Source organism: Emys orbicularis, chromosome 2 (genome assembly GCF_028017835.1).
Source record: "Emys orbicularis isolate rEmyOrb1 chromosome 2, rEmyOrb1.hap1, whole genome shotgun sequence".
Classification (NCBI taxonomy): domain Eukaryota; kingdom Metazoa; phylum Chordata; order Testudines; family Emydidae; genus Emys; species Emys orbicularis.
This window is the reverse complement of record NC_088684.1, coordinates 259,933,472-259,957,601: the sequence shown is the minus strand read 5'-3', so window position 1 is coordinate 259,957,601 and position 24,130 is coordinate 259,933,472. Positions and strand designations below refer to the sequence as shown.

Sequence of the window (24,130 nt, the reverse complement as noted above, 5' to 3'; positions counted from 1 at the left end):
AATTTGGAAGGATATAACGTTTCCCCATTATCACTGGCTTATCTTTATATTTACTACTCATTGATTCAATCACAATTTTCTAGGAGATCTGCTCAAAGTGCTGGAATCATTGTGTCAAATTCATCCCTGGTATGACTCCATTTAAGTTAGTGCCCACTAAGTGCAAAGCGAGCTAGCTGCATGTGGTTTTGGAAACTGTGGTCAGTCAGTACATTTGATTAGTTAGGGGGCATTTTCTTGCCCATGAATTCAATACTGAAGCCCCTATTAGAGTCAGAATCTGCCACCCTTACTCAAGTTGAGTAGTTCTTACTTTGCAAGTAGCCCCAATGATTTCAATTTAGGTTACCTGGGTTACCAGATTGTCAACCCCTTACTCCCAACAGTGTATAAGTTGTTCGATTGATTTAAATAGGACTTTTGATTCACCAATGGGAATAGGGGGTTGAAAATTTGGCCTTTGGGGAGTTTGTGCAACTCATTATAAATAAGAGTGACAGAATCTGGCCCTTACCTGTGTTATGTTTAACCAGACTCTCCTGTATATAAAATGAAAAACAAAAGGAGATTTTTTGGTCAAAAATATTTTAAAGAACTAATGAAGCAAAAGTACTACACACAGATTTGAGATGATCAGAATATTAAAGTGTTGAGAGAAAAACAAGGTAAAAATGTAACCTACTGAACCTAGCTATAAAAAGAGTTGCTGGCAAATTTTTGCATTTGTGCACCAGATTTGTTTAGGCATCTATTTGGGAAGATTTCTTGTATCTCAGAAGAGGGACTAAAAATCCTTATCCACAGACTTTCAACTTGTCTGATTACACAACTCCCATTAAAATCAAATCAGTAAAAACCTTATGTTACTCTTTGAAAATGTACTTTTATCCTGCAACTCCACAGGGCTCAGATACACTGTTAGAAAAGAACCCATGCTGACATAAGGATTTGATCATTTTCTATACAGCCAGAAATGAGCGTCAGTGTGATGATATAGGCTATTTCTAAGCGCCTAAGCACCAATAAGTAGTTTCCTCAAACTGCATACTTTCATGGGAAGCAGCTCAAGTAAATGGGGGCCAGTGATACTGATTTGTGAACATTTCATTTTTAAGTTTAAGTTCTACAAAACCTAAAAACACAGGAGTCCAAAATAAATAAGCTGGCATCTGCCACACCCCCGTCCTTCAGATTTCCCTCTTCAAATCTCACTATGGAGACATTTTTTGTACACTTAATTCCACTAAAAATGACCAGGGAATTTCAGGAAGGCCACAGGTCATCTAGACCTTGGGCTGCAGAGCCAGCTAAGCTGCACATTTCTATATTTTTTCTTTTCTCCTCTCCTCCCTTCCTCCTGATAGCTGAAAAATCAACATCTGTGATAGTTTATGACACTTGATAATAAGCGGCAGTACCCAGCCAACAAGTTCTGCAATATATTAATCCATTAGCCGCTTCAGGTCTCTGGCTGTTGGGTACAGCTGGCCCTATGCCTGACTAATCCAATGGGTTGGCTAGTTCGTAGCTGTGGAACTATCTATGGGACTTTCTCTGTTTAGGCTGCCATGAGCTGGCTTGGATGTCTTGTCCTCCTAAATGTCATTACGTCTTCGCTCATTTACTGGATGGAATAAATTCCCTATGACAAGTTCCAGAATAAGGTCCACTGGAAATTCCTAATGAGCTCCTGTGCATATTGGCTTTGTCATAGTAAATGGAGGTAGCTGCTAATGGCTATTTATCTTCCTTGCACATTTCTCTATTGCTCTAAGGGAACTGATCCAAACTCATTGAAGAGGCCCCAAAAGCCTTGCCCAGACCCTAAATTAACCTTTAAACTACATTATGTTAATACTCAATGCAATTAAGATTGGCATCTGAAAACTCATTGCAGCAAATGACATGACCCTTTGATTTGTAGTTTCTCTTCCATTGTGATGCCCAATTTTTTTTCTTCCTATGGCAAAGACAACTTAAACAGTATTGGAAACAGTTATTCAAAAATAAGCAGAGATAAAATTGTTGGGTTTTTCTTCAATTTGAAAATGGCTTCTCTAGCTCTGTTGTAAACGTATTACATAATAACAGAGAACCCATGTTCTCCATGTTTTAAAATAAATCAATATTTGGGTGTTGAGTGGGAAAGCAGTACAAAAAATTGGGCGTGGGATTTTTCAGTTTTCTTCCTACACTTTAGTCTCAGAATGTCAGTTTCTCTTACATTTAATCCAATTCTACTGCAACCATACACAGATCATTTTAGACATGTCTTAAAGCAACAGTGTTGTTCTGATTAGTAGCACTCAAATTCAGCCTGGAAATAATCTATTTGCATGTTGTGGTTGCTGCACTGCAGCTGAACACTTCACAGTCTCAAATTAGATGGATGGCAAGGTAGATAATGCAGTCTTCAAACACAGCTATAATGTCAATGTCTTTCATTTGCATAAGTGGTGAGGATTTTGATTTGCAGCACACAGTATTTCTAAAACTAGTTGAACTGCCCATCAGTGTCATTTCAATGAGATAATTCTTATTCTACACAGATTTATGTTAATAATAATATGAGCATTAAACCAAAACCCAATATATTCAAATACATTTTCACAGAAATTTTCTGCAACACCCTTAACTGTGAGTCCCAACAACAAGTCTCATTATGCTTGACAGCAATGCAATGTTCTCTATGAAGAAGTCCCACAGCAGATGTGATGTTGAACTCATTATCTAAGATAATACTTTAGGAATATAACAAATAATATGATTCTTTTCCTGAAGGTTCATAACCCCTATTAATGCTAACATAAATCATCTATACATATCACAAGGATACTATAGGCTTGATCTGCTCTCACACTAATATAAGTCTGGAGCTAATGCCACTGAATCAGGAATAACTCCTCTAGCCCAGTAGTTAAAATAGATTGAAACAAAATGGGGAACTCCTCTATGTCTTCTCATAGACAATGTACTGGCTGATCAGACTTCAGTCCTTATGTAGGACTGGATACTGTAGTAGAAATTCAAACTACAGCACTGCTGTTGGGATTTGTATATGCAAAGCAATGGAAGGACAAGACACATATCCTGTAGAAGAATTGGGAGACTCCAGCCACAATGTGATTTTTTTTTCTTCTTTGTCCATTTCTAATACATGACTTTGTTATAGGACAGAGAACTGGGCTAGTAATGTTCTCACTCAAATTTATGTCACTCAGACTGTCTTTAACTTGCTCACATTATGCAGCCATTAATTATGAAAAAAGACAGCAGCTCATAGAAGGGTGGGATGGTTTAAAAATAGCCTACAAGCATTTATGCAATGACTATATGGTTTACGTTAGTTTAATTAAAAAAGGGAGGTAAGGGAGAGAATGACTTAATTGAATAGTTTTGAAACCAAGTGGTTACTACAGAAATTACTCTAAAATGCAGAAAAAGGGATTTTTGTATAGGTTTTTGAATTTCCTAGTTAGTTCTTCAGAGTACGGTTACTTAGAAAAAGGGATTTTTTTATAGGTTTTTGAATTTCCTAGTTAGTTCTTCAGAGTACGGTTACTTCCTTTAAAAAACCCTAGAGCAAATGAGTTTGGTTTCATGGACTCCAAACTCATTTTAAATAGTACTGGGATGGTTTCAAAAGCAATTGTGTGGCTAAATCGAATCAGATATTTTATGCTAGTGTATGGCTTAAGGTAACAGTGATAGTAAAAATACCTTTAAGAAAGACAGCATGCTCCAAAGATAAGTAGAGCACTTCAGGTAAATAGCATCTAAGAACTCCCCCAAAGTGCTGTTTTTTTCATGTGGGTAAGGCTGACCTTCCTTCTGTTTCTGAGCTCAAATGTAAAATAACTGCATTTCAAACTCTAAAAACAATGAACACAACATTTACCAACTCTCTCCACCTACTGTTAAAGTAGTCATTTAATTTGTATACATTACATCTCTTTAACGAGCACCAGCTGCTCAGTCACAAGAAAAGAGGTAGAACAAAAATCAAGTGTTCAGTATTGTGGCAAATTGCCGGCACTACTATGATGGGTCTCACGCTTTCTCTTCTTGGGGGGGGGGGGGGGTGTTCAGGGCACCGTTTCTTGCCCCTGAACTGGGATATTAACTGCCTCACTAGTGTCCTAGAGGAGGGGAGTGGAGAGGGAGGGACCTGGGCCCGCCCTCTACTCCGGGTCCCAGCCCAGGGACCCTAAGGATAGCGGTAAACCACTTGAACTAGCGGTTCCTTCCCCTGGGCTACTTCCCTCTCCTGCCCTTCAGCTTGTGGGGGGCTTCCTACCCTCCGTCTGCACAAGCCAGGAGTCCCTTTACCTAGGGTCTTCTTAGCCCACCGCAGCACTTCTCCAAACTTCCCTCTGCTTCCCTCCAAACTGTTCTCTGTTCCAACACCAATCCTCTCTGCTCCAACTCCTTCCCCTGTCTGATTGAAGCAGGGTTTTTTTATCAGGTGACAGACTTCAGGTGCTCTAATTGGCTTCAGGTGCTCTAATTAATCTATAGCACACTTTCTTCCCTCTACAGGGAATAAGGCTCCCTTCTAACCCTCTCCGGCTGCCCTCTGGCCATGCTGTATCACAGTATTTAAAGAGAAAATTGCAGAATGTTGTGTTATTTCAAAAGGAAAACCTCTTTGGCTCCAATCCTGCAGAGTCCACCTGCATAGGTCACTTAGCAGGATTGGGGCCATTGGAAGATCAGTAGAAGAATCTGCTTTTGATTTTCCTCTTGAATGCATTCTATATAATCAAAGTGGGATATACATATAATAAATAGCCATCTGCACTTCTAGCAAAATCCTCCATACAGTAGTGTATTTATAGTTATAGTTATAGTTACTTTAGGCAATCAACATTGATATCACAGTGGGTATATACAGAATACAATTCCTTATTTACTTGTCACCCAGGTTAGTCATTTGTACATAAGAATATTAATTATTAAGCATTTCTAAGTTGCTAATCACTATAGTATTTAGGTGTCACAGATTATATCTTTGAATCACTTAAAAGATTAGAACACAAAGCAAACACTGACTTGAAATAAGTGTTTGCCATTGTACTTCATTCATTCTAAACACCAGGATCTTTCTGCCTTTATCTATGACTGGATTACCATTGAAGAGTAATTTTAGAAACACATCAAATTACCAGTCTTCACCTAGCTGTTTGATTTATGGATTAGATCTCTTCTGGAAAATAGCTGTATAAATATTTCTCATGATCCATTAAACTAAACAGCTACTTGAAGATCAGTCACCTCTTACTTGTATGTGTTTGGACTAATCCAAGAAAAAAAAAATCTGCTAATGACTGCCAAAGGCCCATTGTTTTGTTTAGTTCAGACAGACTTACTCTGGGTCATATGTTCAGATGTTAAAGACCACTGAAGTGTTTTAACTTTCAAGGATTTGAATCATTCGTATAATACGCAGGTTATCAGGGAAAGAATTTGCTGTAGATTATTTTCAAGGGCAGGATGTAATTTAAAATAAAGAGTTAAGATAACATGTTCATTGGAAATCAGAGTTGTCATGAAGTTCCCCAAAATGAATTCTGTCCTGATCTTTATTAGGCATACTGCAGGGAGAGATCGTAACAGCTAGATGGCAAATATATGGCACAATTGATTTATAATTGTATTTTTATTACTAATATACTGCATGTGCGCGCACACACACACATGGGGTGATTTGTGATTGCACTTATAAGTAGAACTACATGGATTCATAGTAGTGAAATACTTTTAGTGGCTTATAATCTACAAAGAGTTGAAATATGTGTTTATATAGCATCAAAGATATTTTTCTATATTTTGTTTATAATCAGCATTTTGGCTGTCAACTTGCGTTTTCGCTTTAATACATCTCTTCCATAGCAATAAATATAACAGCAAGCTGCAGGAAGGGCATCAGTCTTTATTTGTTATTGGATGACTTTTATTCAATAAACTTTTGGTTGCAGCACTTATGTGTTATGACAACATCCCCCAACTTGTGAAAATAAATGCCATTTCTAAAACTAAAGTCATTGTTTATTTTGTGTGTGTGTGCATGCATGCGCATGTGCTTGCATATGTGTAAATAGAAAGAAATATGCCAACCAAGGCATACTTTTTACATTTTCTCTTTCGTTGTGCTGGCTGCTGAATGCATTCTATTCATGGATGTCAACACATCAGATCCACAAGGCTACACATGGCTATCAACGAAAAGGGAATCAAATAAAAAGTTAAAATTGCTCTGACATGGAAAGTATCAAAGACGACAGAGGTTTGATATATCAAAAGAAAAGCAGCATTAGGGACAGTGAACTCAGAGGCAAAGTGAAAGAGAGGGAGACCTGTTTAATGAATTATTGAGACCTTTTGGTGTAAGAGGTAAATTCTATTTATGTGGCTTTCATAGTAGTGGGGAGAGGGTTTCTAAACATTCTTTATGGCTTTTTAGGGGAGACATTTTGGGTCAGAAGAGTGGTTTTGTGAAGCATGTTAAAGAGATTAGCATACAGTGTATGGTTCTGTTTGAAAGGCACAATGCTGGGATAAACTGGGTCTGGGAGTCATGGACAGTGAGTCCCCATTGATCCACAAACAACAGAAGAACTGAAGAGAAGCCTCTCACCAGCTGAGCCAGTGGAAGGTGTGTAGAATCATTCTCAGCTGGAACCACACATTCTTACCAACAGTATAAGTATCAGCATATTCAAATAGAAAAGAAAGATTATTTGATCATTACCTTAATGAGAACCTGAATGTGTCCTGTGGCTTTTGAGGACTTGTAGTACCAAAAACTCATCATACAAGCTGCGCCCGACTCTTTCCACCTGGAGCTCTTCACATGGGCTTTTTCACCTCTTAGGCCTATTGGTGTAGCTTCAAGATATAGGAATGCTCCTAGAATCAAGAGTTACATGTTATGAAGAACTGTTTTAGTCTTTAAAAACTCAGCAGAACTAATGCAGAGAATGTAAAGCATACCTCCTAATGCACACCCTGTATCAGCCAAATCCATTGCATGCAAATAAGAGTGGGAGATGGGCTGTGCTTTTTCCTCTGCCCATGTTACACTAGGAAGTCGGTGGGAACAAGTTAACTTTTCACTGGGGCTACACAGAAATTCTGCTGGAAGCAGTCTCTAAGGAGAAATGGGGAACTGACACGTTTTTTAGCCATCCTGGCCACATCCTCTTTTCCAAGAACACTATGTGCTTTTCAGGCCATGTTAAATAGCAGAGTTGCAGATGCTTTCCAATGCAGCAATCTTGCCCTCCAGTGTCATTTCTACCAGAATAAGCAGGCATAAACCCCTCTGCTAGCTCTCATGCTGGCCAAGAATCTGGCTCCATATGTCTTTATTGAGCTTTATCCGTGGGCTGCCAATAGTTGCCTCATTTTAAAGTAGAATAGCTACTGGCAAGGTCATAATTCCTGAAGGAACCATTTCTAACAGATGGCAATTCTGTAAGCATGTCACATCATGCAACACTGATAAATCTGAGGGTGAGTCTTCTATGGTCTCCAAATAGCAGGTCACACCAGCTCAAAGCTAGCTTTGGTAGGCAAAGGGACCAACCAATCTCAAGTCCTTTGCATCTGTGGGGATCTATAGATATTCATACTGAATCAGACTGGTTCAGACCATCTGTATTCCTCAGTACAAAAGTATTATCCTGCATTTCAAATTAAGTCCCTAAAAGATCCCAAATAAATACTGATACTTAAATAACATTTCAGGAGATGAGGTGGCACTTGAGTTCTGCATTTCTTTCTCATGATGAAAACCAATCAGATAGATATTTCAATCACAAAGCATAATGAACACAGCAAGATTTCAAATTCAATCTTTTTTTTTGCTATGATGCTAACAATATAGTTGGAATTCAAATAAACGTAATCATAGCATAAACAGTACATTGTTGATCAATTTATAACTGCATAAAATATTGCATTTTATATTTGAATTAGGGATAGAAATCCATTTGAGTGAGGTGGTTTCATCATTTAGAACTGACTTCAACTTTTCTGAGGCTCACTTGCATTATAGATGTTTGCCATAATATTATGGTGGGAAAAATATTTATTTCTAAAGGAGATCAGGCAGATGTTAAAAATTGAACACCAGCAACATGTTTTCCCCGGGATGATGTCCCTAGCCTCTGTTTGGGGGCACCGGGCATTGGCCACTGTTGGAAGACAGGATGCTGGGCTAGATGGACCTTTGGTCTGACCCTGTATGGCTGTTCTTATGAGTTTTAAAAAGCCAAAAGAAAGAGAAGAACAAATTCTCTGGCCCTCTCCATTTCTTCTGCACTGCTTCCTACTCATGTCATCAGTGGAGGGTAGGCCACTTAGACCATGTCTAATTTTTGGCACTAGATGTACAAATAGTTCCATGTAATTATTCTATAACATTCATACAAGCTTCCACAAGCCCCTACCTCCTTTTCTACCTACAATCATCCAGTAAACTCAGGCCTTCTTGTATTCAATACATATTCCTCCTATAGTCCTTCACATAATCCAACCGAGTGATTCCTTCTGGCAACTGCTGAATTCAAGTCTCATGACCTCTGTGCACTCTAGAAGGTGGAAGATTTGAATTCAGGATCATTTTGGGGTTTACCTAAGGGAAGCTCTGTGGCTCGGTAATGGGAACTTCAAAGGTAGGAGGTGAAGCTAAAGTCTGCTCAATGGATATTGGGAAAGAATATGTGCTTGGGTGTTCTTGAGCAAAAGCAGGGAGACATGAGAGCTTATGGAAGGTTTTCTGGAAGATGTGGTGAGAGCTGCAGCCACACTGGCTATAGTCCAGGGAGGAATTTGGGGGCAGTTCTTATTTCCCCAAACTGCTTTGTTCCTCCCTGCTTAGCACACACTCTTTAGAGATGATTTAACACTTTAGAGAGAGATTTCTCTAAGGCATGAGGGCATATATGGGCGCTGCTCCAACTAACTTTCAATAAGAGCTGAGAGCCTAACTGCATTTTTGAAAATCTCTTCAATATATTAGATAATTCCACCCCTTCTCAACAGTATATTCTAATAGTACCAACGGACCACTGTCAGTACAGAACAAAGTTCTGAATGTTCCAGCATTATGTGCCTGACATGAACGAGAGCTTTCTGGATATGAGATCTGACTCTGGTGGAGTGGATCCTAATGGCTCTCTCAGCCTAGTTAACTCATCCTTAAAATCTGTGTCCAGATCAAATGTCACTCTCTTGCCAAGTAAAATAATGACTTGCTCATCACATGCAGTATTATTTAGAGAAAGGGCAACTGAGAATCAAAGTTTTCTGACCTACAGGCATTGTAGAACAGTAACTACTATTATGTTTTGATAACCAATTATATGTTTCATTTATTAATAATGACACCCTAATTAGATATTTAGAACCCTTCTGTTGTCTCACGGGGAACACATGAGAAGCTTAATGAATAGGATTATATCCTTGTTTGTGAATTGATAACATACCAATTCCATTTCCAAGTGTGTGGTCCCTGGGAGGTCTGAGACTTTGAGGCGAGCCGACTCCCAGAACCCAGTCAAAGTTGTCAGCTAGGGAATTTTGCCAGCCACATCTGCCTTTCTCAAATGTGCAGGAAGTACCGCATTCATCCTCATCGGTATTATCCCCGCAGTCATCTACAAAATCGCAGCTTTGTTCTGGTCTGTAACACTTGCCGTTCTGACATTCCCAATAGCCATCTGAGCAGGAGCCTGAAAAGAAAAGAATAGGGGTAACCTAGTGAATCACACTGTAGTGCCTTCTAGCAAGGTTACTGGAAGGTTACATCTGAGACAGTTTGATACTTAGGAGGAGGAGGGTGGGCCACAGCATTTTTAAAAAAAAGTCTTTGGTCCCCCTGAAGGGCCAATCCATTATCAGTTTATTTCTTTTGTGTTTTGTGAAGAGATGGCCTAAATAAATGACTGTTTTCCTTGTAAAGCCTTTGAGGGCAAGTTCCAGCCATGCATTCCTTCACGAACAAAGCTTTCTCATCTGACTTAATTGCTGACATTTTCCTTTCATGTGGTGTAGGATTAAGCCATTTCATTTTAACTGCAAAGTTGAGCTTAGTTTAGCAGTCCCAATTTAAAAAGAAAGAGAGAAAAAGCCTTTAACTTTACAGTTTTGCCTTTTAGTGGACTTTGTGCAAGCTAGTTCAATGGGGCGGTGCTGTCCTTTTTGTGTATTATTTCTGGCATAACTGAAAGATAGCTTTGCTATTGTAAAGCCTGAGCATTATAGAACTCATTTCACAGGATCCATTTTCATGCTTCATATTTTCATTTCAGATCAGTTCCTGAAATGCTTTGGCTAGAAGATGGTTCCTTTAGCACATCCCTGGTCCAGAAACAGAGACAGACATGAAACTAAAACAAACCAACAAACCCCCATTGTTTTCCCAAACTAAGATCCTGATCCTGCCAAAAATGTATTCATGTGAATAACTTTACACACATGGAGGAGTCTCACTAAATTAAACGATAATGCATATGTATGTAAAGGATTACACATAACCGTTGGCAGGATTAGGACCAGCTGTTGATAAAAAGCAAAGGAGAACAAAGCTAAACATTTTGGTTTTCCACTATCACTAGCCAAGTTACCAGGAGAGAAATGTGAAAAGGCCAGACTGTTCTAAGGAGCACTGAACAAATGGTTTATCAACAAAAGAAAAATAAACTAAAGAGGTGAGGTGTAAAGCTTAGTGGAATGCTGACTACCACCAAAATTCAGAACTTTCATTCCAAGGCTATACTTAAGTTGGTTCTCAGAGAGTCCTATCTCTCCAAAGCTCTTACAAGAAGTAGAGCTCAGTATAGTATTTTTTAAATAAAGGGTAAAATGATTTTCATTTCTTCTTTGATGAACACTTATAACTGCATCTGTGACTCATTAAATTAGTTATAGCTGGAGTAGATGGTGTCTAATGGTAACTACTAACCAGGGTGGGGTTGACTGCTTCACAGCCACTGCTGTTTCCTAATCAGGTAAACTAACATTTACATCATTGGGTGGGCAACGAAAGTGGGTGTAAAACAAACTACTAGAATGATTGTCAGATGTGCTGAACACCTTCAGCTTTCATGATCTTCAGTGGGAGTTGCGGGTACTCAGCACTTCTGAAAAATCAAGTTTGAGATCTTTTCCTTTACCATGGGAAACAATTTTCCTTTCCTAATTTAACTGAATTTCAAACACACTACAGCCCTTAGTCAGCCAGTAAGTCCCTAAAATTAGGAAAAGAAATTAGGGAAGGCTCCTCTGCTCTGTGGAAGTATTGGAAAGACAGAACCCTGCAGTCATTTAAAGAAAGGGAGAGACAGAAGATAGCTAAATGCCACTCAAAATCCATTTATATCATGTCTTTGTATCGAGGTTCACTTCAGAAAAGGGGTCTCCAAGCAGGACTGACTATAAAACTAAAAGGTGCTCTGCAATCAGGGATCCAACCCTAAATAACAGAACAAACAGGAGACCGTGCAAGCTCCTTAAGAGCTCTGCTTTCTATATGATCCAAGAGGGAATAAAGGGAGAGGACCAAACATATCATTAAAAAGAACTGTCAAATGCCACATCAACACCAACAAACCCTGTAGTATGCACTGGAGGAAATACAATGTGGACCTGAAAATGTGCAGGAATGTTACCAAAATCATAGCAGTCTTCTCCAAAACTGGTAGAATATCCTCAGGGATTTTAGCCAGTGTGGCAGAGGAGTAGAACTGCAGCAATTTGGTTTAACTTGTCACCCACTTGGCCTTATTCCTATGCCATGTATAGCAATGTTGGATAGGACTCCAAAGAGAGAGTCCTATCCAGCCCTGCTAAATCAAGGTTTACTCTATGGGGAGGAGCAGGGGCTTTCCAAGGACACAGGGGAGTTTAAGAAGCAGGGAGCCAAACTGGGGAAACAGAAGGCGTATGTGGTCTGGTTTGTCCTAAGGTTTGGTAGCTAAGTGGGGTATTAGGTTGGGGCATGCATCACTGCAGGGGTAATGTTGCCATTCATCATACCGGTTTTTCTAATTCCCAACGTGTACAGGTGGATCCTGTAAGGTGCTGAGCACTCTAGTCACATCTGTAACTGATCTTCTCCATGGCAAGCAGGACTCCTGTGCATCACAAACATTTCAAACAACCCATTCTCTCTCAGAATCACTATTGCCAGGCTACCTACTTCCCCAACAGAAGACAGACAAAACTTTTTGCTGCTATTTTGAATTTATAAATCTAGGATTTTGTTAGGTATAATGAAGGTGGTGGCTGCATAGCTTGGTACCAAAATTAAGCTATTTATTACAAAGATTGTACATAATATAGCAGGTGGATGTTTTTAAGAGCTAATTGTTGTAATCCTGTTATCCCAGTTTAGGTGCTTGCCCTAAGAATTTAGGCATACATTCAACTTTCCTAGCAAACTCAGAATTCAAAAGCATACTAAAGGGTAGTGTCTGCTCCTCTCCATGCTTTCCATTCTGCCCACCAAATGCTTAACAATTATGATCACATCACTATAGCATTTTGTGTTCCTCTATATCAGGGGTTCTCAAACTTTTTCTTTCTGAGCCCCCTCCCCCCCCCACGCTATAAAAACTCCATGGCCCACATGTGCCACAGTAACTATTTTTCTGCATATAAAAGCCAGGGCTGTCGTTAGGGCAGGGCAATTGTCTGGGGTCCCATGCCACAGGGGCCCCCATGAAGCTACATTGGTCAGGCTTCGGCTTCAGCCCCTGGTGGCAGGGCTCAGGGCCCTGGACTTCAACCCCATGTGGTGGGGCTTTGGCTTTCTGCTCTGGGCCCCAGCTAGTCTAACACTAGCTATGCTTCGAGGATCCCCTGAAACCTGCTCCCAGCCCCACAGGGGGCCCCGGACCCTAGATGACCATTTGAGGTCCCTTCCAGCCTACCTCATAGAATTTTATACTATGAAAAAACATAGCTATTTAGTCACACAATCCACTGTAACAGATACAATCAATCAACAGGACTTTTCAGCTTGAGTCTAAGAGGATGTTCTCTAGCGAGGGCATTCTCTGCCACAGGGGTTCTCAACCTTTTTCTTTCTGAGGCTCCCCGGACCCCTGGTTGAGAACCACTGCTCTATATCAGAGCATTCAATTTGGGATTGAAAAACTTGGGAGCTGAAATGTGGAACTGGTTGTCATCTGCATATAAAAATTAACCTGGAATGCTGAATCCTGGGAAGAATTAATTTTTCTCAAGCACGTGTAAAAGTTTCATGGAAGAAATAAGTCCACTGAAATTTATTTTTAAGTTCTAACTTCCAAAACCCCATACCGTATGCTTCATCAGTCTCTAACATAAGGCAAAGCCTTCTGGGTATGACAGGGGAAAGTAATAAGAAGGGCATAGTTATTTAATTGAGAGAAGCATCTTCTCGGTGAGGCTAAGTAACTGTTTTCCTGCAGCAATGCTCTCTAAAGATTGTTAGCAGGTGGACTTCATGCCCTTGTGTGGCAGCTGCATCAACACACTAGACTATAATGGACCCAGAGGCACTGTGTAGTGTTGTTCAGATCAATAATCTGTGAACTGAGGAGGATTTACACACTAGAGGATAATGGCTGCACAAAAGCTACTAAAATCTGTCATCACTATTTTTAAAAGGATCTGAAGAAATCTTGAGAGCAGGGAGGGATTAAATTTGTATATATGTATTTGGGACTTGGATGAATAACTTGGATGTATTTTAAAGTGTCCTTAAACATATCCATTAAAAAAAAGTCTCATACAAATGTATATAGAAAAAACCAGGCACCAACAACCCATCATTATAAAGCTAAGAGGACTAACGGCGCAAACACCACTGCATTTAATTATAGACAAATAACAAGGAAAGTCAAAGCTTAGTTTTATCCTACTATCCCAAAGTGATTTAAAGGATTTTCATCAGTGATAGAACAACACACCATGGTTTATGGGCTGCGGTATTGAGGCAAAGCAGGATATATTATAGGTGGAATGCCTACATTAAAGACTTGATCTTGCACTCTTATTCATGTAGGCTCCTTAACTTCAGTGGGAGTATTTACATGTGTAAATAATTACTCCCATGAGTAATGATTAGAGGAATCTATATTTATGTGCTCTCTTTGCTAAGTCCCCAAACACAAAGATACATCTAATGCAGAGACTACTGGAGTAAGTGAATTCCACACTTTATCTGTTATGCCACAGTGCTAGCCTTGTTCCCTGTTTATTTGCTTCTCTAACAAACAATTTATGCTATTTTCTGTACTGTCCCCCTGTGTATAAAACACCCTTTCTGAGCTGGTCCATATCTTCACTGCATACAAATCCCTCCTACAGATCCAGGATAACTATAAGGAACTAACTGGCTAATAATGGGTAGACTGTGGGTTCTTGGAAATAATCTACGTAACTCACCAAGACACCTTTGTACTCCCCTGATCCCTGCGGCTGCTCTGTGAATGGGCAGTGTTCCTGTGCCAAATTAGAGCAATTGGAAGGCCAAAACCACAGTCCAGGATTGGCCATGGGGCTCTCTCTCTGCTACAGTGGCAGCAGACAGAGCAAGTGATATAAGAACTCTTAATTTGGGGTGATTTCTCCCCACCCCTCAGCTACTCCAAGGCTAGATTCCACCAGAGCTGCTGTGCAATGAGACCGTGCTGCACCAGGGAATCTGGCTCTGTGTTTACTGACATGACCAACCCCTGCATTGACCACTTTAATTATATGTCATTATTACTCCAAATGCTATCAGCTTGCTTGTCTTTTAGACTGCAAGTTCTTCAGGGCAGGGACTACGCCTTCTTTCATGTCTGGAAAGCACCTCACACATTGGAAGCACTATCAAATAAATAAATACAAATAATAAAGGCTGACATGGTTGAATAGATCTGTCCTGTATACACATATTCACATATTAATGCAGCTACCCATAAAATAGATTGAGACAGAAGAGGGAGCAAAGCACTAAACAAAGAATCTTCCTAGATATCAGTGATCTAACTTCAGTATTTTTCTATGCTCTCGCTCTGTTTTCACTTTAATCATTTCCAACCCCGTACTTTACTTCCAGTCCATAGATATCTGACAGATAATAAGTTGTCCATGGGAAAGGTAATTACTTCTGCAGTAATAACAATTGCCACCATCTCTGTGAAGCAATCTCTGTGAAACTGGCTATTAGTAACAGCTATAACTGTTCATCCATAGTTTGCCACAACTGTAAAGGTATGTTGGACAAAAGGAAGGGCTCAAATGAGAAACACAGGTTGCTAAGTCCAGCCTGGTCAATCACTGTGCACATGGTTTTATTATGTTTCACAAAACCATCCAGAATTTTGGTTTTAAAAAATACTTTACAGGTCCCTAATAGCTATTGTGGAATGAATGGGGGTTGGGGGGGGGGCAGGAAAGGTGGAAGAAGGAACCAGTGATAACCATTTAATGGCAAGCATGATCAGAGCTCACAAGTATTTACACTGATTAAAAAAACCCACATTGAACAAACTACCATTGTTAGCAGGACATGGAATACTTGTTTTCATTGTATTTGCACTTCATTGGATGTAGCCCTAACTGAATTAGAAATTATCTTTAATGTTTTTTTCCCAATGAAATATACATGAAAAGGAAAAGTGTCCTTTTGTTAAATGCTCCTTATAAAATGAGCTTGTCACTTGGCAACGGTGTTAAGCCAGCTACACCTAGAAAGCATGAAAATATAAATACTAGTGAATTAGAGTGGTCACGTATTGTACCAATAAAGATTAAAAGGAATTGAAGACACTTGCAAAGAGACCCAAAACTACTAAACTATAAACTGAAATATCAATGCTCATATACCACTGAGTTTAATGATCATTTGCATTGGTAGCCAGGGATTAATATTCTGATTAATTCCCATGTTCTCTAATGGGGCAATTGCATGGAAAGTGTGTGTGTTCCATTACCACTTAAATGGTTGTAGAAACATTAAATCAACATCCTAGGTCCTTTTTTGACATATTTTTTCTTAAATAGGCTCAGCTACTATTTCTCTCAGCCAATCAAATTCCTTTGCCAGTAGTTTAGCTCTCTCCATTAGATTTTGTTGCTGCAATTTATTTCACCCCTTGGTAGTTTTACTCTCCTTAAATATTTTTAAACAATGTCATTTCTTTATTTATTCTTTAAATCCATCCAAAACTATCACAAATGATTTGCATGAGGAGACACCTAATTTTTTAAAAGAGTTCTTAATATACTAGTTTCAATTTCACCCAATATATGTCAAAATGTGTTGAGTCATATCTGCTTGACATAGTCATGAAAAATCTGTACCGGAATTGTCCATGATTATATACTCACAATGAGAGAGACCAAAAGACTCAATCTACTTAGTTTATCAAAGAAAAGGCTAAGAGGCAACTTGATGATGTTCTACAATTACCTACAATGGAGAGAAGACTGCTGATAGAAGATCTCTCTAATCCAGTAGACAACATATTAGAAAATCTAATGGCTGGAAGTTGAAGTCAGCAAAGCTGAAACTGAAATAAAATGCAAATGTTTGGCAGTCAGGGTAATTAACTATTGGAAAAGATAATCCAGTTATGTATTTTTTGTCATCATTAGAAGTCTTTAAATCAAGACTAGATCTGTTTCTAAGCAATATGGTCCAGTTCAACCAACAGTTATTGAACCAAATGCAGGAATTACTGGGTGAAATCTGTGCTCTGTGTTAAAGAGGAGGTCAGGATAGATGTTCACAATGGTCCCATCTGGTCATAACATTTATGAATCTGGGATTTTAATAGGTATTATAAAGGATGTGACTGCTTAGCTTGTTACCAAAATTAGTGATAGAAAATCTGCATGTTTATCCAAATTTTCCATCTGGCATCTCCAAAATAGGACTGAAAAGATCACAAGAACAGATTTCCTCAAGAGATTCTAGTTAGCTTAAAAAGAAAGTTGTTCCCCTGGTGTATTCAGCCTATTTCAGAATCTCTGCTTCTGCATTTAGATGGAATCAAAAAGTTCAGAAACACGTTAAAATAAAATATTTCTTTTTAAAACATTATCCAAATTTTTTTAGAACCCTATAAATAGTTTGGGTTGGGACCATTTCCAGGGTTGGGCAAAGGTTCCACACATCAGGGCTAGATGCCTATGCAAGAGAGTAAGGAGGAGTCTGAACCTCCCCTATCTCCCTGCACAGGCTAGCTAGAGCTTTGTTTTGGGAGTACAGATAAGCAAGCAGATGTTGTGCAACCACTAACCCTCTTCTCCCACCAGGAGCAGGTCAAGGGTGGCATCAAAGAATTTGGACTGATTAGTTCTCAAAAATCTATTCATTTTCTAAAATTTTAGCTAAAATTGTATGTTTCTTCCTGTGTTTTCTCCTTTCAAATGGGTATCTTCAAAATATACTTTCCAAGCACCACCTTCAATTTAGTGGAAAATCAATTAAGAAATATAATCATGAAAATGAGCAATGATATGATCCAGAATCCTGGGGAAATTGCAAGGGAGGAGTGGTATTTGACATAGCATTATACTAATTATGGCTCCATCATAAAATATTTAACACTTAGCTCCTTAACAAGCACAGCTGTTTGTCCCTTGTTTTCCATTCTTAATTGTACTTTGTCATGGTTTCAATCTCATCACCTGAATTCCAAGACCATAGGAACTAAAGTATTCCGAGCCTTCTTCCTAAAAGCCCCAAAAATGTATTTGTAGTAATCTTGTACTATTTACTCATTTTGATATGATTAAACATGATTATTTAATTTTTCAAAGTTAAAAGCTAATTAAAGTGAATGGGGGTAACGCACACTTCAGAATTATTGGGTAAATCTATAGGCATCTCTAGGATTAGAAAGACAGAACTTCAAGTCACTTTCAAAAGGTTTTCTTTGAAACCATATGACTAGAAATATATTTTTTCTTAAAATGAAAGCTTGAGTTCTGCAGAACCTTAATCTATCACAGAGGCCAGAATAATTAATCAAAGGCGGAGAGTTTGACACCAATAGGATAGATAATTCAGATCTCTAGATAATTCAGATCTCTGCATTTTTTTCCCCATGACACTTCCTCCATTATCACTTTTGCTGTGAGGAAACATTACTGTAGGGTTCAATTGTGTATGTGTGTTTTTTAAAACACCATTAGTTAAAAAGAGCATTTTTCCTCAAATCCCTCACTGATATGTCCCAAGGACACAGCATCTAGTGAAGGGCTTTCATCACGATTTGTGATGCATAAAGGTAATGATATGTCAGCAGAGAGAATGTGAAAAATGCACCTCGTTTTGAAAGCAATGCAATGACTCTTAAGCAAAAAGTACAAAAGTACAAAACTTGTAAGTTGAGTACAGTTTCCTCCCATATTCCCTTTCAACTTCACCCACCAACCTCCCGGGAGTCCATGCTGCCCTTTTCTTCTCCTTACCTAGAGGACAAGGAGGGTAGTAATGGGAAGGCAATATAGTTTGTAGTGGGCCTGTGGAATTCACAACTGGAAGAAATTAGAGTATACTAGAGAGTAGACATAGATGATAAATATACCCTGACTAAACTAAAAAAACCTTAAAGAACTTATTTGAGTTTGCTCTTCATGTAAGACAATGACTAAATTCATGTAAAGGTTTTCAAAAGTTGTGGAAATATGGAACAAGATCTGTTTGACAACAAAATATCCCAAAGATGGGGGGGAGGGGAAAGGAATTATAATTAGGCTTTCATTACACAAGGCAGTCATGATTTTCTAATTTATCTCTTGGTATCCACTGTTTAAAAGAAGGATCTTTTTTGGTCTGACTTCCTCAAACTGTTTAATAAAGTAAACCAAAATAGTCTCTAACATGACGGTATAGCAAGGATGGCAATGGGAGAAAAATCATTATGAAATTCACACTCTTCCAAATTATGTACAATGAAGAATTTTCATTTGTGGTTTCTATCAGAAATACTTGTAGCTGTTTAAGCTTTTCACACCTGCATAGTCACATGTATTTTGAAATATGAGACCCTTAACCCCCAACTCCAGCCGCTATTCACCACATAAAAGAGCCAGAGCAGCATAAAAGCACCCTAAAAAGCTCTGTATCTGGCCAGGAGAAGATTTCCCTGGTATAGGAACTGTAGAAGACAGCTGAAAAGTTGTCTCTTGAGGATCTTCCTCCCAAGCCCCAATGCAGAGTTGTATTGGTGGGGTGGGCAGCACACAGCACTGTGAAAATCTCTGTAGGCAACGCTGGTTTCTTTAGGGTAGTCCAAGGAAGCTAAGTTTTGACTGGGCCTCTCCAGCCTCTGGAGTAGCAGCTCTCCTCTCCTTGGGCTAGGAGCTCTGTGCTGTGCCTGTTAGGGTAGGTGTACACTGCAGTCATGGGGTGTGACTGCAGCTCATGTAGACATACCCAAGATAGCTATAGTCTAGTTAGCTCGGGTACTGGAGCAGTGAACCCATGCCAGTGTGGGCTACACAAGCCCATCCAGAACCCTAGACATTTGTCCAGTCTTCAAAAGGGAAAAGGTAACAAATAATGTTCACAAATCAGAGGTCAACACTGATTCTGAATCTTTACTCAGTTTCAATCAACCTTACAAGTGAAATACAATGTAGAATTTAGGTTTCAACAAAACAAGTATGTTGATTAGATTATTGTCTGCACTCCAAATTTATCTGGAGTGTGGATAATACTGTCCAGATGAGGGAGGTTGAAATTGTGAGGGTGTTGCTATAAGTGGTTAGGCATCAGTGTATTTAAACTCTTTAGCAATACTTGTCTGAAGTTGGGTGGAGGAGAATCTAAAAAGAAGCCCAAAGCTGATTAAAGTAAATCTCTTGACCCCTAACAACCTTTCATCTCTCAGTGCTCAAAAGGAATAAGACTCAGGATTATCCCATTCCACAGTGTGAAATTACAAATCTCTCTATCCAGCCTGGACATAATGCCATAGTGAGCTAAAAGGAACATAATGATTAAAAGATGCAACTAATGCCCTGAGCAGCCTTCCACTCACCTTTGATCCCTCAATTGAAAGGTCAATAGGTAAATACAAAATATCTGACTCCTGGTGGAAGGTACGGACATCAGCAACCCTTTAATCACTAGATATCTCAAAGCAACATATAGCTTTTAGTACTTTAAATTTCTCCCTTATTTGGGTTCTATTGCATTATTGTTTGTTCTTATACAGTGAGAGGTGATGAACAGTATACCTAAAAATCTAGCATGAGCGGTGTGATTCAAGACCTTTGCAAAGCAAAGTAAATTGCATTTGAAACTGTATGTTAAAGCATCAGGAGTTTCCTTATTCATAATTACTTATATTTCCTAACCCAATTAAGTAGTTTTTGAGATTATGCCATCTCACAAACAGCAGAAGTTTTATCACTAGATAAAATTGTTTAGACAAAAATAATTTAACAGTTCATGAAATGTGTTAGTTATCCCCATTTAATATCAGTCCAATTCAGTAGAATTTCTATATTGCAGTATGTGATGATAGTTATTAATTATTATTAACAGAACATATCATCAAATATTCTCAAAGTACTTTATAAATAGTCATAATTTCTTACAATACCCTCTGAGGTAGGTAAGTATTAGTACATCCATTTTACAGATGACTAAATTGTGGAACAGAGCAGTAAATGCCCAGGTTACACTGTGAGTTAATATCATAGCTAAGAGTCCTTTCTCCCAATTCCTTTTCTAAACACTAGACCACAATCTGTTCACATTAAAAACATGTTTAGCAAAGCCACATAAGTCCATCAACTATTGTAAGGAACAAAACATTATTTGACAAACTTTGGAAGATACCCTGTCCCACCTCAGGCTATTACAACAAACAGGATGCACGGGGGATTGCAAGACTCCCATTGATATAATGAGCGATAATTTAGATCTGGCCCTAAATATGTAGAGGAATATTTGCTGAAAAATGAAGGCCAGTTACTCTCAATAACTTTCCTATTCCCAAAATGCATTTTAGGAAAGGGTTGTTCCTGGAACATTTAGTACTAGTCAAAACCCGGATGGGATTTCAGAAGGCCACTCCCATCAGCAGCCAAAAGAATACAAGGAACATAAACGGTGAAAATCCTGACCCATTGCCTTTAATGGAACTAGGAATTCATTCACAAGTCTGACATGCCTTTGGATATAGGTTCAACTAATATATTTACTTGCCTTAAATGTGATTCTCCAGAGATTCAAAATAAGAAAAAGTGGATTATTTGTAACCCTCAGTAACTACCCTTCTCTGAGAAAGAATGAAAAGGGAACTGAACAGGAAAGTATGAACTGATCCTGGATAAAATGAAAACCAACTCAAAGCTACCCACAAAACTCATATTCATCTGACTCAAACCTTCATTTAAAAGTTAAACAAAACCTTTCCTGGTGTTTTTCATAATAAACCCTTTTTGAAGCTAATCATACATTGCTGTATGTGGGCGGGCTAACTTAAAAAAATATTTTTAAAAGTTCCTCTGCATTTCATATGTTTTGGCTAGGACCAGAAACAAAGGTGCCCAAATCCCACAGTATTTTTGCTACCCTTTTGCTGCCCAAATAGGTCTCATTTGTTTGGAAAAGATCCAAGTAGACATCCACATTTTGGGTGATTATCCAAAATGATTCTCCAAATCTTTCAAGGTTTACATAGCAATAGATCATGCATTGTATACACAAGAATAAATTGGAATACTGCATTGCAGCCCAGCTAAATAAATCTAGCTCCAACTGGCAATTTCACCCCTTAAAACTTTGTTTGTGCATTAAGAGGCAAGCTCCTGTTTCCAGAACTCACCCTGAATAACTGGGCTGGGTGGTGAGTAATTCTTCAGGGGGATAGAGTGGAAGGAATTATCTTCCCCTGGGCTGTGGTGTTGTGGAAGAGCTACTATGTGGCTGCAACTTCAGCCACATGGATGGATTAGCTTTGTAGCCCTGGTTTTGCACCTACATAGGTATCTCTGTCCAGGAGATCTGAGTAATGGTGGATCCACATATCTCCAAATGGTCATTGCATGGAACCATGCAGGGATCCTTCACAAAGCTGGGCTCTGAGGGGCATGGAGCAGAGGATGTCAAGCAAATCCATCCCAGTCTCTACCCAGCATAAAACCAATAGCTCTGCTACAGGCAAGACCTTGAATGAGAAAAGGGGCTAGATTGGGGGAGAAAATGGCTTTTGTTTGTTAGTTTTCCCCTCATTATTACAGAGCAATAATATTTCTTTCTTGGATAGTGGAGCTTTAAGGGTCAAATAGCTAACTGTTTATTCCTGACTATTACACAAAGTGACCTGTTATCTATCATTCTAATTAAGTGTCCTGTATCCTGATTGTTGTGGCTACAATGTAAGCAAAAGTACACAACGTAATAGACAATAGCAAAAGTAATGTATAAATATAGAAAGGGGCTCAGTGCAGCTGCATTGTGCATTCACAATGGAAAAAGTATTTTCTTAAACAAAGAGGTTCGTTATCTGTCTGCCCAGAGCATAGGATATGTGCTATTTTGTTGCGGAGTACTAAAATATTAATTAGGGCTGTCAAGAAATTTAAAAAAATTAATCACGATTAATCACACCATTAAAAAATTAATTGCAATTAATCGTGCTGTTAAACAATAATAGAATACTATTTATATAAATATTGTTGGATGTTTTTCACATTTTCAACTATATTGATTTCAATTACAATACAGAATACAAAGTGTACAGTGCTCCCTTATTATAAGTATTTTCACTGTAAAAATAAAAGAAATAGTATTTTTCAAATAACTTAATACAAGTACTATAGTGCAATCCCTTTATGATGAAAGTTGAACTTATAAATGTAGAATTATGTACAAAAAATAACTGCATTTTAAAAAAAATAAAACATTGTAAAACTTTAGAGCCTACAGGTCCACTCAGTCCTACTTGTTCAGCCATTTGCTCACACGAACAAGTTTGTTTACATTTGCAGAAGATAATGCTGCCCCCTTCTTGTTTACGTCACCTGAAAGTGAGAACAGGTGTTCGCATGGCACTGTTGTAGCCAGCATTGCAAGATATTTACGTGCCAGTTGCACTAAAGATTCATATGTCCCTTCATGTGTCAACCACCATTCCAGAGGACATGCTGATAATGGGTTCTGCTCGATAACAATCCAAAGCAGTGCAGACTAATGGATGTTCATTTTCAGCATCTGAGTCAGATGCCACCAGCAGAAGATTGATTTTCTTTTTTGGTAATTCGGGTTCTGTGGTTTCCGTATCGGAGTGTTGCTCTTTTAAGACTTCTGAATGCATGCTCCACACCCAGTCCTGATCAGTTTTTGGAAAGCACTTCAGATTCTTAAATCTTGGGTCGAGTGCTGTAGCTATGTTTAAATATCTCACATTGGTATCTTTGCGTTTTGTCAAATCTGCAGTGAAAATTTTCTTAAAATGAACAACATGCTGGGTCAACATCGAGATTGCTCTAACATAAAACGTATGGCAGAACGTGGGTAAAACACAGAGCAGGAGACATACAATTCCCTCCCAAGTAGGTCAGTCACAAATTTAATTAACGCATTATTTTTTTAATGAGCATTATCAGCATGGAAAAATGTCCTCTGGAATGGTGGCCAAAGAATGAAGGGGCATACGAATGTTTAGCAGATCTGGCATGTAAATACCTTGCAACGTTGGCTACAAAAGTGCCATGCAAATGTCTGTTCTCACTTTCAGGTGACATTATAAATAAGAAGTGGGCAGCAGTATCTCTCATAAATGTAAAGAAACTTGTTTCTCTTAGTGATTGGCTGAACAAGAAGTAGGACCGAGTGGACTTGTAGGTGCTAAAGTTTTACATTTTTTTTTTTTGGACTGCAGTTATGTAACAACAAAAATCTACATTTCTAAGTTGCGCTTTCATGATAAAGAGGTTGCACTACAGTACTTTTTATATATATATATATACACACATATATACACACACACACACACACACACAGAAGTAGGAATGCTCTATGTATGTAAATACAAACCTCACATTAGAAACACAAGAAATGCCTCAGACAACTGAATATGTACAAGATAAACATTTATATTGGGTGACATCATATTCTAAA

The 24,130-nt window shown here is 38.6% G+C and overlaps 1 protein-coding gene across 1 annotated transcript in view; it reads right to left on the bottom strand.

The window, feature by feature from the left end:
- The window catches only part of MALRD1 (MAM and LDL receptor class A domain containing 1), a 378,194-nt gene that overhangs the window by 181,782 nt on the left and 172,282 nt on the right, over window positions 1-24,130 (bottom strand). The window contains exons 17-18 of the mRNA XM_065399653.1: window positions 9,492-9,737; window positions 6,752-6,909 (exon numbers count right to left, since the gene is read on the bottom strand). Coding sequence (XP_065255725.1) covers window positions 6,752-6,909; window positions 9,492-9,737 — 404 coding nt within the window. The remainder of the gene's footprint in view (window positions 1-6,751; window positions 6,910-9,491; window positions 9,738-24,130) is intronic.